Genomic DNA, 17,660 nt, shown 5'->3' with positions numbered 1-17,660 from the left:
GGTTGACTTTTCTTCTTGCACATACTGATGTCATTCACCAGCAGAGAATAGACTATAATGACAAGCTGGTGCCTCTAATGTTTAAAGTCAGCTGGCAGTCATAAAACTAGATTGGAATAAAATGGAAACATGCCATTATGGGGGAGATTTACTAAAACTGTAAAGTGCAAAATCTGGTGCAGCTGTGCATGGTAGCCAATCAGGTTCTAACTTCAGCTTGTTCAGTTAAAGAGGAAGTAAACCCTGATGGGTTTACTTCCTCTTTGTCTCCCTGCAAAGCTAAAGCATAATGGGGCATCGCATAGTAGCCCATTATGTGTCACTTACCTGTTACAGGAGCCAGCAATGTCACCGCTGTCCCCTGTAGCAGGGAGCGTCCATCTTCTTCCGGGTATCGCTGCTCTGGCCACTCACAGCGCCGGAGCAGCGATGACGTCACTCCTGTGCATGCGCACGGGAGCCGCCACTAACGGCATATGGCCGTTAGCAGCAGCATGCCAAGTGCACCTGCACGCCGTAGACAGTGGTGCCTGTCTTTTTGTAAATATCTCCTAAACCATGTAGGTTTAGGAGATAGTTCTTGGACCTACAGGTAAGCCATAATCTAGGCTTACCTGTAGGTCAAAGTGGTTTGTAAGGGTTTACAACCACTTTAAGCTTTGACAACAAAACCTGGAAGCTGATATTTCTAAATGAATTTAATATTTTGTATTTTTTATTTATAAATATTTAATTTCACACCTTCTGAGGAGGATCTTATTTTTTTTCTAAAGCAACAAACATATACAAATAGGCCAAAAACAACACAATCATTGGGTAAGCCCAATAAATGGGACAAAAAAGGAATATTTTCAGTCCCATCTGAAAAGCAGCTCCTTAAGCTTACCATAGACAGTGTGAATTTGTACCATGTATGGGCAGGCTGAAAGTACCTAAGTTAATCAATTAATCAACTTGGTTACATCCAGCCTGTCAGATTTTACATGCGATTATTTCTAGCGGCTGGGGTCACCTCCTGGCGTAGACGGCTTCACCCGCCCTCCCGCTGGGTAAACACTCGTAGTTGCAGGAAAGAAATTTGCTCTGTCTATGGCCAGCCTAAGTAGACTATCTCACACCCTCTTGTCCCCCCTACCATTTTTAAAGTCTAGACAGACAAACGTATGTTTATTTAAAAAAAAAGTCTAGTCCATTGGAGGGTAGGTCCACCAATTTTAACAATGTCTTTGGTGCATTCATCGCAGGTTTAGGAGATATCCTGGGTAGCTACAGATAAGCCATATTATAGGCTTACCTGTAGCACAAAGTGGTCTGTAAAGGTTTACAACCACTTTAAAGGCAGAAGGTTGGAATATTAAATGAAAATAGTTTTGAGGCATGTCTATGATTAGTTTTTCTTTTTTTTTTTTTACACAATTAAACAATTGAATGAACATTTTCCAAGGGGTTGTATAAGACTGAACCTTGGTGAGAAATATTCAGTAAATGGTCAGTTTATAAACGACACTCCAGCACCACATTACAGAGGCCTGAAGCCAGAGAATGAAGTCATTCGGAGGAGGATAGCATGTCTGGGCAGGTGTGGTGGCTTTCTTTTAGGGGTATATAAAGCAATAAAACCTCTTACAATAACTCATTAGCTCATGCTTTGTGGCGTGAGGCAATCATTCCCACGCACACGAATTCCATGCCTACATACAAATGACAAAGGCCGCATGAGGTGAATATATTGTCCCTTTATGGGAAAGCAAAAAAAAACTCAACATAAAGACAGTTCAAAGATAACATGACATTTTGTGTTATTGTAAAAACAAGGAATCGTTTTCACATGGCTGGAGAATAAGATGAGCCCGCTTTCATGTTTGCACCTGCAAACGCCAAGAGTTTGGTAATTCTATCCCTCGGCTCCTGGCCTCCATGGAAGTCTTCATCCATTTAAAGAGGAAGTAAAGTCTTCCTCTTTAACTTTACCTACAGGTAAGACTATAATAAGACTTACCTCTAGGTACTGTAAATATCTTCTAAACCTGCCCCGTTTAGGAGATATTTACTATATACACTGCCGCCGACATCATCGGCGCATACGCATTGAAGGAACGGCCCACTCGTACTGTCTCTTTAGGGCCCATGCTGTAACCGGCCACATACGTGGGAGGGACATCATCGCGGCTCAAGCCAATCACAGCGCCGGAGCCTGCAAACCCAGAAGCAACTCCAGGAAAGGTGTCAGCGGTGTGTGGGCGACGCTGCATGGCACCGTTCTTAGGTAAGTATTTCATAATGAGCTAGTATGCGATGTTTATGCCTTTTTTTTTGTAGGCGTTTTATTTTTTGGATTTTTTTTTGGACGTTTACAACATCTTTAAGGAAAGAGCTGTTTTAAATACTTTAGTAGTGGGCAACAATCAAAGGGAAAAAAAAGAGTGCAGCCGATGGCTTCTTTGAGTATGTTTACATTGATTTCACCCAATGAAAACATTTCCTTGAGTTAATCATATTGCACGAACTTTTAGTTATTTTAAGGGGTTTTCTTTTACTCTTAAAGCATGTTGAAAATCTAAATTTTACAAGAACTATGTAAGCAGTGGGTTTGCTTCTTTTCAACCCCAGATGATTGTTAATTCTGTCATTTTGAGCGAGGGGGGGGGCTTTTTATAGAGATTTATAATAATCATGGTATCACTAAGCATACTCTCCCACTGTAGTCTAGAAGAGCTCTAGACGATAATAAGATAAAAATGAATAGCCCATGTAACAATAACATATCAAAACCAACCTTTTCTGCAATACTTAGTACTTATTTAGTACAGAGGTTTCTCCTGCAGTACTGTTTTCTGCCACTACACGTCCACAGTCTGATAACCAGCATCATTTAACCCATTTCCCCTGAGCCCAGGCTTCCATGAACCCAACCTAGACATTGAAAAAACATTGATAAACTGATTCTATAATTCAGATTTCTCCTTGTACTGCTTCTTTCTCTCACACTCCAGCCCTGCTGTACAGGTACTGCAAAAGACCGATACCAGGTCACATTCAGTTACTTACATGGCTTTGTATCTTTTGCTTTATCTGCCTAGGGTTTAGCTTTAATATTACACAAGGATTGATTTACTAAAACTGGAGAGTACAAAATCTGGTGCAGCTGTGCCCAAACATCTTCTAAAGCCTAGTACACACGGGCCGAATTTGGTCCATGTGCACTGGAGTCGGAGTGTACTGGCCCATGTGTACTGGAGTTGGTCCGACAAAAGCTGGTTTCTGTCGAAGGGGTATGCCCAAAAAAGGTCTGCCCATTGGGTGAGAGGACTGACCGAAGTGTTCTGCACAATAACACAGCAGCGGATAACACTATACTAACATCAGATTGTTAGTACATCCGCTCCAACATGAGCTGTCAGATTTTTTTTCCGTTCCACCCAACGGGTTAAAAAAAAACTAGTAGTATGTATGAGGCTTAACCACTTGCCGACCAGTCGCCGTCATTATACTGCATGAGCCCACGAGCTGTCGTAGCTGTACGTCGGCTACTTTAAGAGGTATAGCAGGCACGCGCCCGCTGAACTGCGGGGGTGCCGATGCTCGTGACCGGCGGTCGCGATGACCGCCGGCCACAAGCGATCGCGGCCACGAGAGAAAGAACAGGGACGCATGTGTATAAACACACAAATCCCTGTTCTGTGAGGAGAGGAGATGCAGATTGTGAGTTCCTAACAGCTAGGAACCCCGATCTGTCATTTCCTATAGTCAATCCCCTCCCCCTACAGTTAGAAAACACAGTCAGGGAGCACAGTTAATCCCTTGAGCGCCCCTAGTGTTAATCCTTCCCTGACAGTGACATTTATACAGTAGTCAGTGCATTTTTATAGCACTGATCGCTGTATAGTTGTCAAATGTCCCAAAAATGTGTCAAAAGTGTCTGATGTGTCCGCCATAATGTGGCAGTCACGATAAAAATCGCAGACCGCCGCCATTACTAGTAAAAAAAAAAAATAATAATACAAATGCCATAAATCTATCCCCTATTTTGTAGACGCTATAACTTTTGCGCAAACCAATCAATATAACTTATTGTGATTTTTATTACCAAAATATGTAGAATACCTATCGGCCTAAACGGAGAAAAAAATTAGCTTTTTTTTTAAAAAAAATTGTGGATATTTATTATAGCAAAAAGTACAAAATATTGTGTTTTTTTTTCAAAATGTACCCTTTTTTTTGTTTATAGCGCAAAAACTGCAGAGATGATCAAATACCACCAAAAGAAAGCTCTATTTGTTAGGAAAAAAAGGACGTTCATTTTGTTTGGGTATAGCGTTGCACAACTGCACAATTGTCAGTTAAAGCGACGCAGTGTTGTATCGCAAAAAATGGCCTGGTCATTGAGCAGCCAAATCTTCCGGGGCTGAAGTGGTTAACTTCAGCTTCAAGTAAGCTTTTACAAAAAAAAAAAAAACCTGGAAGCTGAGTGGTCTCTATACACAGCTGCACCAGATTTTGCACTCTCCACTTTTAGTAAATCACCCCCACAGTGTCTAGACCAGGGATATGCAATTAGCGGACCTCCAGCTGTTGCAGAACTACAAGTCCCATGAGGCATAGCAAGACTCTGACAGCCACAAGCATGAGACCCAGAGGCATGATGGGACTTGTAGTTTTGCAACAGCTGGAGGTCCGCTAATGGCATATCCTTGTTCTAGAGTCTGTGTATTTTATTTTCTTGGCTGAGGAGGCCTTAAGTATTTTTTCCTGGTCTATTACATGTAAACTAAATGCTTGTTTGTCCACATAGATTTATACATCTGAATAACTGGATGTGCCAAATGAGAACTGGGGATCGAGAGATGAATATATTAATCACAGAGTGACTTTATTGACACATGACTTAACAGAGGGCAGTCTGGGGCAAGTCATATAATAAAATATTCATAATCTACCCTTTCGTGGCCATACTGTTGCAGAGGAAATCTGCAATCTCTATCCTTTCCTATAACTAAAAAAAAATGAGCTTAACGAAACAGGAGTTGATTGATGAACCCAAAGCACAATAGGTCTGATTTACTAAAACTGGAGAGTCCAAAATCTGGTGCAGCCATGCATGGTAGCCAATCAGCTTTTAACTTCAGCTTGTTCAATTAAGCTTTGACAATAAAACCTGGAAGGTGATTGGTTTATATGCAGAGCTTCACCAGATTTTCGGCTCTCCGGTATTAGTAAATGAACCCCAATGTCTTCTGGGCACTCCTTCTTTGTGTGTGCTTTGGCTCTGTTTATAACCAGCATAAAGCAAAATGACAGGTAGTTTTCAGACAGACATTCTTACAGGAGAATTACCAGAGGATGCCAGCCTTTAATGGCCATTTCCTGTCACCGCTGCAGTCTGCTGCACAACAAAGCCTTTTGGAAAAGTCACCATAGTTTAAGTTTTTCAAGATCAAGACTAAATCCAGCACTAGTACAATCTAAATTCTGTCAATCTTGTTTATACAATATGTTGCATAACCACTTGTGGCATCAACTACAGAATTGTTAGGCTTACAGATAAATTTACAAGATATTTAACAGCCAACTTTTAAAATGTGTTCATTTATGGCAGAGCTATGCAATTAGCGGACCTCCAGCTGTTGCAGAACTACAAGTCCCATGAGGCATAGCAAGACTCTGACAACCACAAGCATGACACCCTGAGGCAGAGGCATGATGGGACTTGTAGTTTTGCAACAGATGGTGGTCCGCTAATTGCATATCCCTGATTTATGGTAAGGCAACTTTCGTTCTCAGTCATGTGACCCAGATCGTCAGCGCAGGTTTCAAATAGATAGCATACATCCCAACATTTGGAAATGAGGGACACCTACTAGCAAACGTATGCAGGAATAGGAAAGGCCCCCTGTCACACAGTGGCAAGAAAAATGATGTGAACGCCTTGGAATTAACCAGTTTTCTGTAGTAAGGGCCAGTTCACACCAGAAAGCTGTGCAGGAAACCAGAGTTCCATGCATGTCTCTCACATTACATTCAAAATTCACTAAACTTGCGTCCTGTAACAGGTGTCAGTGTTAACTTAATGACATCCCATGCGCATGTTGCAAAAAAAACAGTAGTACCATGCAATCGGGTTGCTGTACGATTTACAAAATTACTGCATGCACTACTTATGATGTGGTTTGGCACAATTTCAGCCCATTCAAATAGATGGGCTGAAACTGCTCTGCACCTGGATCGCTTGTGAATTGCACAGGATCGAATAGTTTTTCCTGTGCGATTCATGGTGTGAACCAGCCCTAATTTGCCATGAAATATGTACTGATTCTCACCTAAGTCACACTAATCAACAAACACAATGGGGGTTATTTACGAAAGGCAAATCCACTTTGCACTGCAAGTACACTTGGAAGTGCAGTCGCTCTAAATCTAATGGGTAGATCTGAAATGAGGGGAAGCTCTGCTGATTTTATTATCCAATCATGTGCAAGCTAAAATGCTGTTTTTTTATTTTCCTTGCATGTCCCCCTCGGATCTACAGCGACTTTACTTCCAAGTGCACTTGCAGTGCAAAGTGGATTTTCCTTTAGTAAATAACCCCCAATGTGCTTAAGCTGATAACACAAACAATTCTCATTTCTCGTGTCTTTATTGAACACACCCATTAAATATTCACAGTGCCGGTGGAAAAAGTCAGTGAACCAATAGACTAATTACTTAAATGAAAGTTAATTGGAATCAGTATTTTGCACACCTGGTGTCCAATTAATAAAATTAGTTTGGAGGCGTGGTTTAGAACTACTTTGATTGATAAAAGACATTCAAAAATGTTAGTATTGCTGTTCATAAGATGCATCAGCTGAACCATGCCTTGCAAAGGATGGATCTGCATAAGGCTGTAAAGGCATATAAAGCAATCCAAAGTGTGTAGGGATCCATCAGTCAACAGACAAATGGTCTATAAATGGAGATCGTTTACTACTGGGGCTACTCCTCCTAGAAGTAGGTGCCCAGCCTAGAGGACTCCCAGGGCACAACACAGAATCCTCAATGAGATGAAGAACCCATGAATAACATATATAGGCTTTGCATCCCTTTCCAACCTCATGCAGATCCATCTAGTCTTGATTGTATGTCTTCAGACAGCTCCTTTTTGCAAGGCATGGTTTACCTCAGCTACAACAGTAATCTTAAACTCTTTGAATGTCTTTTATTAACAAAACTAGCTTTAAACCACACCTCCAAACTCAGTTCATTAATTGGACTCAAGGTGTGTAAACTGCGGACTCCAATTAACTTTTATTGAAGTTATTTGCCAATGGGTTTACTTACTCTCCCCCCCAGCATTGTGAATGTTTAATGGGTGTGTTCAATAAAGACATGTGAAATTAGAATTGTGTGTATGTTTATCAACTTAACTGATTGCCGCCCGGCCACCGTCAAATCAACGGGTGCTCTTGTGCGCAAGCGGGGGCCACAGCGTGCCGATCATGGCCACGCTGTGTTGCTAAGACCTGGCGTGACCCCTATCTCTGTAAAGAGCCGTGGCCGTGGCTCTTTAACCATGCGATGTAAACACGGAAATGCCGGTAATCGTCTCTCATCGCCTCACACTGGCAGACTGTGTGGTGAGGAGAGCTGATCAGCGGCATCTCCTTGCAGGGGACATCCATACATGTAATCAGGGCACCAATCATCAGTGCCCTTATTACAATACAGCACCACCAATGCCAGCAATCAGTGCCCACAAGTGCCACCAATTAGTGCCCATTAGTGATGCTAGTCAGTGCTGCCCATCAGTACTGCCCACCATTGCTCCCCATCAGTGCCACCCATCCGTGCTACCTATCAGTGCCCACCAGTGCCGACTATTAGTGCTTATCAGTGCCACATTACAGGGCCACCTATCAGTGCCCATAAGTGCGGCATATTAGTACCTCTAATCAGTGCCCATAAGTGCCACCTCATCAGTGCCGCCTATCAGTGCTGCCTCATCAGCACACATTAGTAAAGGAGGAAAATTACAAAATTTACTGATAGAAACTAAGAAAAAAATAAATTTTCCAAAATTTTTATTTTCCTTGCATGTGATTGAGTATTCTTTGGAAAGTGAAGCTTTACCTCATTTACTAAGCTCTGGAGCAAGTGCACTTGCAGAGTATTTGCCTTTAGTAAATCAACTCTATTGCGTATCTCTGTACTGTTGTGACGTAGATGAGGATCAGATCACAGTTCATGGCAAATTACTACAGAAAACCAGTAAATTCCAAGGTGTTCACATACTTTTTCTTGTCACTGTATTTATGTTTGTGAGTCCATATCTTAGAGATCCAGGTTAGATCAGGTTCCCGCATCTTCTGGTGCATGGCAGCATAATGCTGCCAATCTTCCTATCTTTATAACAATAACCGAATGCAAGCCATTGTGAATTTTCTTTGTATCTCGTCTGACAATATATTCACCACCTGCCCAGTGAAAAGATCATTTTTTTCTCACGGGGAACAGAAAAATGAAATGATCAGTCATGGTGATTTTATAGCATGCGACCAATGTTCAGCTTAGGGCTGGTTGCTATGATTAATGAGATTGATGCTCAAAAGCATGCATCCACCATGAAAATGAAGTACTGCGTGGCCACATTTTTTTCAACGCCATTTTCAAAATGAATACAAAGCAAAGCCAAAATGTTGGGTAATTCAAACAAAAATCATAAACAGGGGTTTTCTACAAAGAAAACAACATATCAATTTTTTTTTTTTACAAGTAATGCTTGCCATTGTCATTCCAGCTACTGGAGTCGATTTACTAAAACTGGAGAGTGCAAAATCTGGTGGAGCTCTGCAAAGAAACAAATCTTCTTCCAGGTAGTCAAAGCTTTAGTGACTAAGCTGAGGTTAGAAGATGATTGCCTAGCACCAGATTTTGCACGCTTCAGATTTAGTAAATCAACTCCACTGAGTCTCCATATCAGCCCTTTAATAATGAGCAGCATAACTGACCAATAGTGAGGCTCAGCTAGTAGGAGAGATGGGAAGAAGCTTAAAAGGAAAAGTCCAGCCTGAGCTAGTTTGGCTGGGCTTCTCCTAATGGGTCACACAGGAGTGCAATTCGTTTTGCACTCCTGCGAGCCTTTTTCAGCAAACAGCGGTCTGAAGTCTGCTCTCCGCTGACGTCTTTGGAATCAGTCCAGACACAGTGTCATCACGATAATAAATTCTGGATTCGCCAGGTGCCTGAACTGATACCCATCTCAGCCTCTCAGTGAGCCGCTGAGACTGCCACTCCCTGCCCCTCCAGTGAGCTTGGAGGAGCAGAGAGGAGAGCTGCTGATTTACAGTCAGCAGCTCCCCGCTCCTGGGAGCTGTGAGAACCAAGGCATCGGCAGTGTTCGATCGCTCGGTTCTCAGTGCAGAGGTGCGGCGGGGGACTGATGCTGCATCCACTTAGATAAGTATGATTATGGGGGAAAAAAACTTTAACTTCTACTGGATACATTAAAATTTGCACCGCTGACTGTATCTCCAGATCTCTTGATCCTTGATTGACTGGACATGGTTTTTCACTTACATAACCTCTAAACATGTACAGGCATACCCCATCTTTAAGTACACAATAGGGTTTATTTACTAAAGCTGGAAAGTGCAAAATCAGGCTCACTTCTGCATAGAAACTAACGAAAGGCAGTTTCCATTGGAACATGCATAGCAAATCTGATCATCAAGGTTACTGATATATATCAATAGGACAATAAAAAAATGTGCCCCGTTCCAACAAAGGAAATAGAGAGACAGACCCCAGAGGGCAACAAAAAAAAACATGAAAGATCAGGGTAAACATGCATGGTTTTAAATCACAAGCTAAACTTGAGTTTCCCAAGCATGTGGCATGTTTATTTTAAAAAGTAATATAATTTGGTAAAATTTTTTAAAAAAAATAGCAAAGCTACCTCTATACTATTATTATATTATCACCTGTTGGATTATTTGGTCGCAGCAGTACATCTACTTTACAGACAAATGCCCCCCTATAATGCCCTATACAGTATAACCATATGGGCATATTTCACAGATCAGACAGGATTTTCCCAATCAATACAATTTCCATGATGACAGGTTTAAAACATGTGGGAAGACAAAGGGCTTCTGTGCAACCTGACTGTGACCCCCCAATCTCAAAGAAAACACCCTATTACAATCCAGTCCGCCGTTGGTCACAGCAGTTTGCCCAGTCATACATTACAGACAAATGTCTGCTACAGGTAAGCTGACTATGTGATAACGTGGACACATTTGATGGATCAGACTGGATTTACCAAAGCAGCACGTTTCCATTTTGACAGATTTGAAACATGTGGGAAAAGCAGAGGGCATCTGTGCAAACCTGACTGACCCCTCCACCTCACAAAGAACGCCCTGTTACCTTCCAGCCCACCAATGCAATGTGAGATTAGTAATAAGACAGCTTAAGCTCTTAAGAAGGATTAGAATCCACAGTGCTGAGACAAGATGTATAAACCTACACAGTAGTTAGATATTCAGTATAATCAGTGACAGCTATACATGTATCTTTCTTTAAATTAATTACCTTGATTAATTGGGCTTTAATCTAAACCTAGAGAGGCAAACAGTGCATTCTACAGTGCTCTCCAGTGATAAGTCATAAAAAGAAAAAGAAAATCTTTTGGAAGATGTCTTAATTCTTGACATTGACATTTACTAAATGCTATCTGGTCAGCATTTATTTGTTTCCTGGTGTTCAATGTGTAATCCAATTTTAAAGCATAACTTCATCATTCTGGTATATTTGATATTAAGCAAAGCATGCAATAGTATGTAAACAGCATATCTGTTTCATTATGCCTGTAAAGCTTTTGAGAAATCTATGGTCTCCGCTGAGAAATGTAATGTGCCATAGATTTCTGTCTACGGGTGTCAGATATTACTGTCTTTACTAGTAAGTGCTTGAGGTGATTGTAGCCGTATTAGTGCGCTTACAGGAAGAGGATAATTGAAGTGCTAGGAACTCTGTAGCCGCAGCAGGAGCACCTCTGGCAGGGGATATGACATGAGTTACACAGTGTATAAAAGGCAATGAACCCACAGGATAAGGCACAGGGGCAAGTCCCTATGGGATATAATGATCCATTAGTCCTGGGTAGTACCTACAGGGGGAACAGGCCTCTTGTTGCATACTTAAGTAGGCAGTCCGCTGGAGAGTAGAAGAGACCCTGTATATATGGAAAGAGGAGGAGAGAGGAGCAGAGCCAATCTAAGTGTAGCAATGGTACAACCGTCTTTATCAAAAGGTAATACACTCACTGGAAGGTGGAGAGTATAGGCAGACTGCCTGACGAAGGTGCACACATGCTCCGAAAGCGTGCACGGACACAACCTCTGACGCACCAGATGGCATCGTGATCGCTTCCCTCTGCGCCTCCTTCATCCAGCCCAGGACTCCAGAAACCAACAGTGCCGCCGGGAGTGATGACACAGCGCTTCATAGCTGCATTCACCCATCTCTGCACCCAGCACAGCTGTTAACCTTTGACATTCCTATACTCTCCACATTCCAGTGAGTGTATTACCTTTTGATAAAGACAGTGGTTCCATTGCTACATGTAGACTGGCGCTGTTCCTCTCACCTTCTCTTTCTGTATTAGTGCACCTGTGACAGAAACAATTGAATACTGTCTGTGATACTTTTTTTGCCCTAACATATAGTTTTTCAGGAAAGCATTTGAGGTATGTCTCCTTCCTCAAGGTCCCAGTAGTACTGCTAGGACCTTAAAGATGAAGACATATTCCGAATGATTGTCCTAAAAAATTGTATGTGATTTCAAATACATAAAGTATCACGGACAGTACTCAATCGTTTCTGTTTCGTAGTAAGTGAAATATTCACCCAGCTTTCCCATAGTAAAGTTATTCCAGTGGGTCCAAATGATACTTGTAGAGTTATAAGGAAACAAGATAGTCTACAGTTACATGTAAGGAAAATGGAATGTACTGTCATTCAGAATTCTGCTCACATTTTGTAATGAGACCAGGATAATTGGTTACGACTTACCTCGCAGTACAGTTTTCAGGTTCACTTTGGCTTGCTTGTGCAAATCCTCTACACATGGTGGTCTGGATGAGGGAAGGAAGACATTTTCTTGTTGGTGCCAAGATGACGTGTAGTGGACTGTCCACTTATTTTCTTCATCTAAATTGGAAACAGCTGCAAAGATGAAAAGAATGCTCTTATTAGTTATTGTTCAAATCTGATAAACCCTTCAACAAACTAGAAAGATTACTGATAAGGACTGGCAGACATCTCCCTGAGAAGGATAGACTCTTCTAATGGACTGAAGCAGAGCTAGAGCGGTGAGCACCTTCAAGTAGGGAAGAAGGATTGGCCAAGTTCTACAGAAACTTTTCCAATTTGGAAAATATCTGTGTGTGGTATTAAGAACTTCAGGTATTAAAAAAACATGCCATCGCTTTTTAGGTGTACCCCTGAATGTCTCAATCCTCATTCAAGCATCACATCCATCTGTGGAACGAAGGTGAGATTGTTCAATTTATGGGAAGTTTACAAGCCACAATAATAATCTGCTATTGTGTACATATAGAGTTTTGTGCTATAACTTTAGGATGCCTAAAGATGATTTTTCATTTTCATTTCCCTAGTCAGCATTCAGCTTGATTAAACTGTTAAGTAAACAAACATCTGGTACTCTTTCCTTTAAACAGATGGCACAATTGTCAACTGAGCTGTGGCAAATATTTGGCCTTGGCATATGGGTAATTTTTAAACGAATGGCCCAGGTAAGCATTTCTGTTCCCTGCTTCAAGGTTACCATTTCATTATATTAGTGAAATGAATAACACAAAACAACATAACTGTAATAAATATACTAAAATGTTTCCATTAACATTGGACCACTAAATAACAGCTTACAGGTAACAACATTTTCAGACTTTTTTTTATGGCAGTGCCGTAGTCCTTAGCAATCAGATTTCAGTTTTCTGAAACCTGCTGAGTGAAATAGTAATTCTCATTGGATGCCATAGGTTAATTCTCTGTGCACTTTGCCTAATTAAAGTGTCTCTGTAGGTTTAACCATTTCTTTTCCATTTTCAGTATTGTGGGGAAGGGTTAGACTCTCTTTAATGGTTTTTTTTTTTTGCACTCTGTGTCGTACTTGTGGAGATTTACTGCTCTTTTTGAACTGGTGACTATTGTCCTCGAAAAAGAAATGGCAACTCTAAAACTGTAGAGTTGTCTTCAAAACAAGAAGGGGGAAAAAAGGAGAAATCTCCAGTGGGGATACGTGCCTAAGGCTGGGCTTACATTCAGCAGGAACTGCACAAGATTCAAATCGTTAATGGGTAGGCTGAATGTACCAATTTGATCGATCGATCAACTTGGGTACAACCAGCATGCCGGATTTTCTTGTGATTATCGCTAGCGGCTGCTAGAACATTCTGGTCAGCGTTCGCAGCCATTGGCTGAGAGCTCCAACCGAGAGCCGGTCAGCAGACCATTTTCGGTCATGCCCCTTCAATAGAAGCCAGACCGGCTGCAGTACACATGGCCCAAATGTCAGCCGGTTTCTACTGAACTGGCCGCTGCAGCCTGACATTCAGCCCGGGTGTATAGGGTTTAAAGCTGTCCACTGATGATATGATTTTCTTTCCTGCAACCAGGAAGCTATTGGGTTCTCCTGGTGGGGGGTGGGGAGCTGTCCCTGCTGGGAAAACACAGTGGTTATTGCTAGCAGCTATAGCCACTGGCAAGAATCGCATCAGGAAAATCTGATATGCTGGTTGTATCCAAGTCGATTGATAGATAGACTTGGGTACAATCGGCCTGCCCATACATCCCTGCAGAACCGGCCAAGATTCAATCTATGACCAGCTTTACTTTCTGCTGCATATCTGGGAAGGGAAATTTCCCCAAGTGTATAAAGGCAGTGAAAAAGAAATGGACAGAGGTTTTAACCCTTACATACTCTGCTCAAAATGTGAAAAAATTTTTGGCCCTCACATACATTTTAAATAGGCACAGCCTTTGCTTTAGTACTAGGATTTGATAGTAGAATTAAGGATCCCCCCATGAATATTAACTTTTGTCTTATTAAATGGGCCCAATAAAGGTATCCTAAAAGCTGATGAACTGGTTAACTGGGAAGAAACTGGATAATTAATGCAATTACACACTAAAACCAAGATTAAAAGGATTAAGGGATGGAAGTGTGCCAGCATCCATTGCCTCCATTTCTAAAACCAATCCTCAGTCACACAAAACAACTTTGTTTTAACTCAATTTAGTACATAGTGCATTGTCAATAGAACTTTAGCCTTCTAGAGTACTTTTCTGGTATAAAATAAAGTATGTGCCGTTTCCTTGCCAACAAAGTAGCAAGCACATTATGCTAATATATTATAGAGAACAAAGATGGATTTTAAACTGAGCTGTCATGTACTGAAGGCTTAACATGTTCCTGCGACAGCTCCGTAAAGTGATCATACCAAATTATTTCTCAAGACCAACAATACCATCTGCTACAACATTCTCTCCAATAAGGCAACTGATATGAAATGAGGAAAAAAGCATCACACTGAAGGAAGACTAGTTTTTATTTGCTCATAAAATTGTCACCTCCTCTGGTGCCTAGGTAACAACACTAATATCCTTTTCTGAAGCCATGCCTGAAATCTGCTGCCATGGATATACACAGCAAGAAATGGAGCCACACCATCCCCTGGGACACGTGTCAGGTGCAGACGGCAAGTGGCAATATGTGCTAACATGTAGCCATATGGATACAAAGAAAGAGGTTATCATATTGCATTACGTAAAGGACATCAGCATTGGACTGAATTAAACCGGCTAGAAAATAATAAAAGCTGTATCAGTTAACAAATGAGTTTGTCCATAAGGAGACATGCACCCAAAGGATTTGCATTGTGCTTATTACAAGCTCCTCCATATTTTACGACATAGCTGACAACTTTTGCAACTCCATAATTGTTAAGCCGGTTATAAAATGGAAACAAAAGTAAGTTCAAAGAGAAGAAGCTTTAATTGTTCATCATTAAAAGAGATAAAGGTTAATCATTAGGATACAGAAGCAAATTATCAATTAGCCAACAACAACAAAGGGATCAGCACGGACAAAACTCGGACTACTAAAACTACAGGAGGCCTAAAGAGCCTCTGGACATTCACTACTTGTCTTATTCATGTTTATTATTCCTTTTACCTAAGAGACCCATAGTTAAGTGATGATGGTAGGAAAGATTAACTGCAAAACAAATGTTTTTATAAAGAGGAATCCATTGAACCAAGCACTTTAATGGTCAAAGGTTTATACACTTGTGGTGCTGACCATGTCCTCAAAGAGAAATAATGATGGCAGTAAAAATCCAACCTAGGCAATGGACTCCTTAGGTCCGCCTTGAGGTTCTGCAGAGATTACATATAGATGTAATTTCTAGATTTTGTCAGACTAGTAGAGCAACCCTAGTATTGTATGCTGCTAGGTCGTATTGGTCAACATTTAAATGTAAATGTTTAACGTGGCACGTGGAGTAAGGGATGAATATTTTTTGTCCATCATAGGTGAATCGTTAGACACAGCTGTGTCAGTAAACTACACCCCTATGTGTTGCAGCCTGAACATGTAAAGAGATCATTCCAGAGAAACAACTATATCCTCATCTATAGCTACTACTGAGGAAATGTATCATGCGCTACTAACCAGAACCACAATGAGTACCTCCAGAGCCCGTGTAAGCATAAGCAAGGTTGCAGAGATATGTCAGTGTTGGCACAATGAAGCCAGTACACTAGACGCTCTCTTCAGGGTGGCTCTTACCCTTTGAATCCAAAGGTTAAAGTGCTTATCATCGCAGAAACACCATACACATCACTATGGCAACCTTTACCATTACATTTGTGATTTCTAATGCTTGAAGCAATAAAAATTATACAATTGGGTAGAACAATCTCTTAAAAATATTGCTAATTATTGCATTTTAGTAATGTTTAGACAAATTAATGTTACATCAATGACAAGTCTCTTAGCAAGTGCATGCTTCACTCTCTGTAAAGCTTTCAATAGCATGCTGCTCCCACTCTATTGTTCAATAACTTGTGCTAAGGCTAGCTCTCAAAACAGAGCTGGTGTAAGCTGCAGTACAAATCCGAATTCAACAAAGCTTTTCCTAGGCATGTTGAGAGGATCGGGGAAAGCCTGCAAATTAATTACAGCTATTAGTTATCTGTACTGCAGAAACGACAATTCCATAGACGCTAACAAAAAAAAAACATCCTCTATTATCAATGTATTAAACCACTACTCAATACATTACATTGAATTCAGTAAAGGTCTGTAATTATCTATACAGAATAAACAATAGTACAAGACTTTGACCTTGATATTTACCAGGGTAACTGTCAAAACTCTGTTCATCTAAAGCTTGGTATAATAGAAACTGTTGTCCTATTCTACAAATATAGCAATGCCTATCCTAACAACACATAAAAAACGTCTGCAACAGCAAACACAAAGAACTCCGAGAGCCAAAAATATTTTTTTTTTCTTAGGAACTCTCCAGATTTCAAAAGCATAGCCATAACATTGTAAGTTGAAACAACAGAACGTTAGCTCAAAGAGTTTAACAAAGGCATGTGCATCCTGGGAAAAAGACTGTATGCCAAGAAAGCGCAAGGTGGAGGAGTGCTTGTACGCAAACACATGACAGCGACTCCTGCAGATCTGCATTGCCAAGCAGTAATTCAACACAAAGTATACTAATAGTATTAGGCTCTGGCATGCTGGGCAATATCACATTTAAAAAAAATCACATATGGAATAAAGAGCAATTGAGTATGCTGCATTTTCCTAGCTACTTACACTTCTTCTTGAACAGGCTAATGAGAGATTTCAGCTTTGTATTGATAAACACCACCATTTCCAACGAGTTCCAGTTTCCAAGTTATAAGGCCATAGAAAACATGCAGGTTTGCCAAGGTCTGGTGTCCACAAGCGTCTTCCGATGATCCTTCCTGGCAACTTCTTGCTTCTGTTATAACACTACAGTATAAAGATTCCTGCTAAGCCTTGACCCTGAAATCCCTCTTCCATAGTTTAATCTCTGAGCCAAACGAGCAGATGCGGGGAGAAGATGCCTGGATGTGAAGAGGTGACCTATGTACTAGCTCACTTCAGACTTTCTGCCTCATTGCATCTTCACTGAAGACTTCTTTTTTCTGTCTTGTAGAAGACTGTCATTTCTCTTCCTCTTCCCCCACCTCCCTACCATCCCCAGATCTGCCTGTTTGCTCTATTCTCTGTTGAAGTTCCTGAGCTACAGTGCAAGGCTCAGCACTCTGAAAGGGGTAGTATTGGCTTTCAGCTATTGTTATTCAAACGCCCCCACCTCCCTGAAACCCCGCCATGAAACCAATGGGAAGCACTTTGCTCAGTGGGGATGCTAAAAGATGATTATTTTTCTGTTTGTTTATGTCCACACTTACCTGGGCACAAAGGTATTGTTTGGACTGCTTTTGTCTTTTTGGTGTTGTAGACCGTCTATAGTTGTTGCACAATAGTCATGCAAGTTGAAATAACTAAATCTTATTTAAATACAATGGAATTTTAATTCATAATTCTCACTTTCAGA

General features: G+C 41.0%; 1 protein-coding gene across 12 annotated transcripts in view; it reads right to left on the bottom strand.

Moving 5' to 3' along the window:
* NHSL1 (NHS like 1) overlaps positions 1-17,660 on the bottom strand; it is a 289,800-nt gene that overhangs the window by 36,233 nt on the left and 235,907 nt on the right. For 10 of the 12 annotated variants that reach the window (XM_077486755.1, XM_077486759.1, XM_077486756.1 and 7 more), the window contains exon 2: positions 12,052-12,204. In XM_077486755.1, coding sequence (XP_077342881.1) covers positions 12,052-12,204 — 153 coding nt within the window. Of the gene's footprint in view, positions 1-12,051; positions 12,205-16,891; positions 17,343-17,660 lie in introns of those variants that run through there. The other 2 variants (XM_077486764.1, XM_077486766.1) reach the window with 1 other exon arrangement.

Source organism: Lithobates pipiens, unplaced genomic scaffold (genome assembly GCF_037356315.1).
Source record: "Lithobates pipiens isolate NorthernLeopardFrog02 unplaced genomic scaffold, aLitPip1_a1.2 Scaffold_18, whole genome shotgun sequence".
In the NCBI taxonomy this organism is placed as follows: Eukaryota; Metazoa; Chordata; class Amphibia; order Anura; family Ranidae; genus Lithobates; species Lithobates pipiens.
The sequence above is the reverse complement of the archived record's forward strand: the minus strand, read 5'-3'. Positions and strand labels throughout refer to the sequence as shown.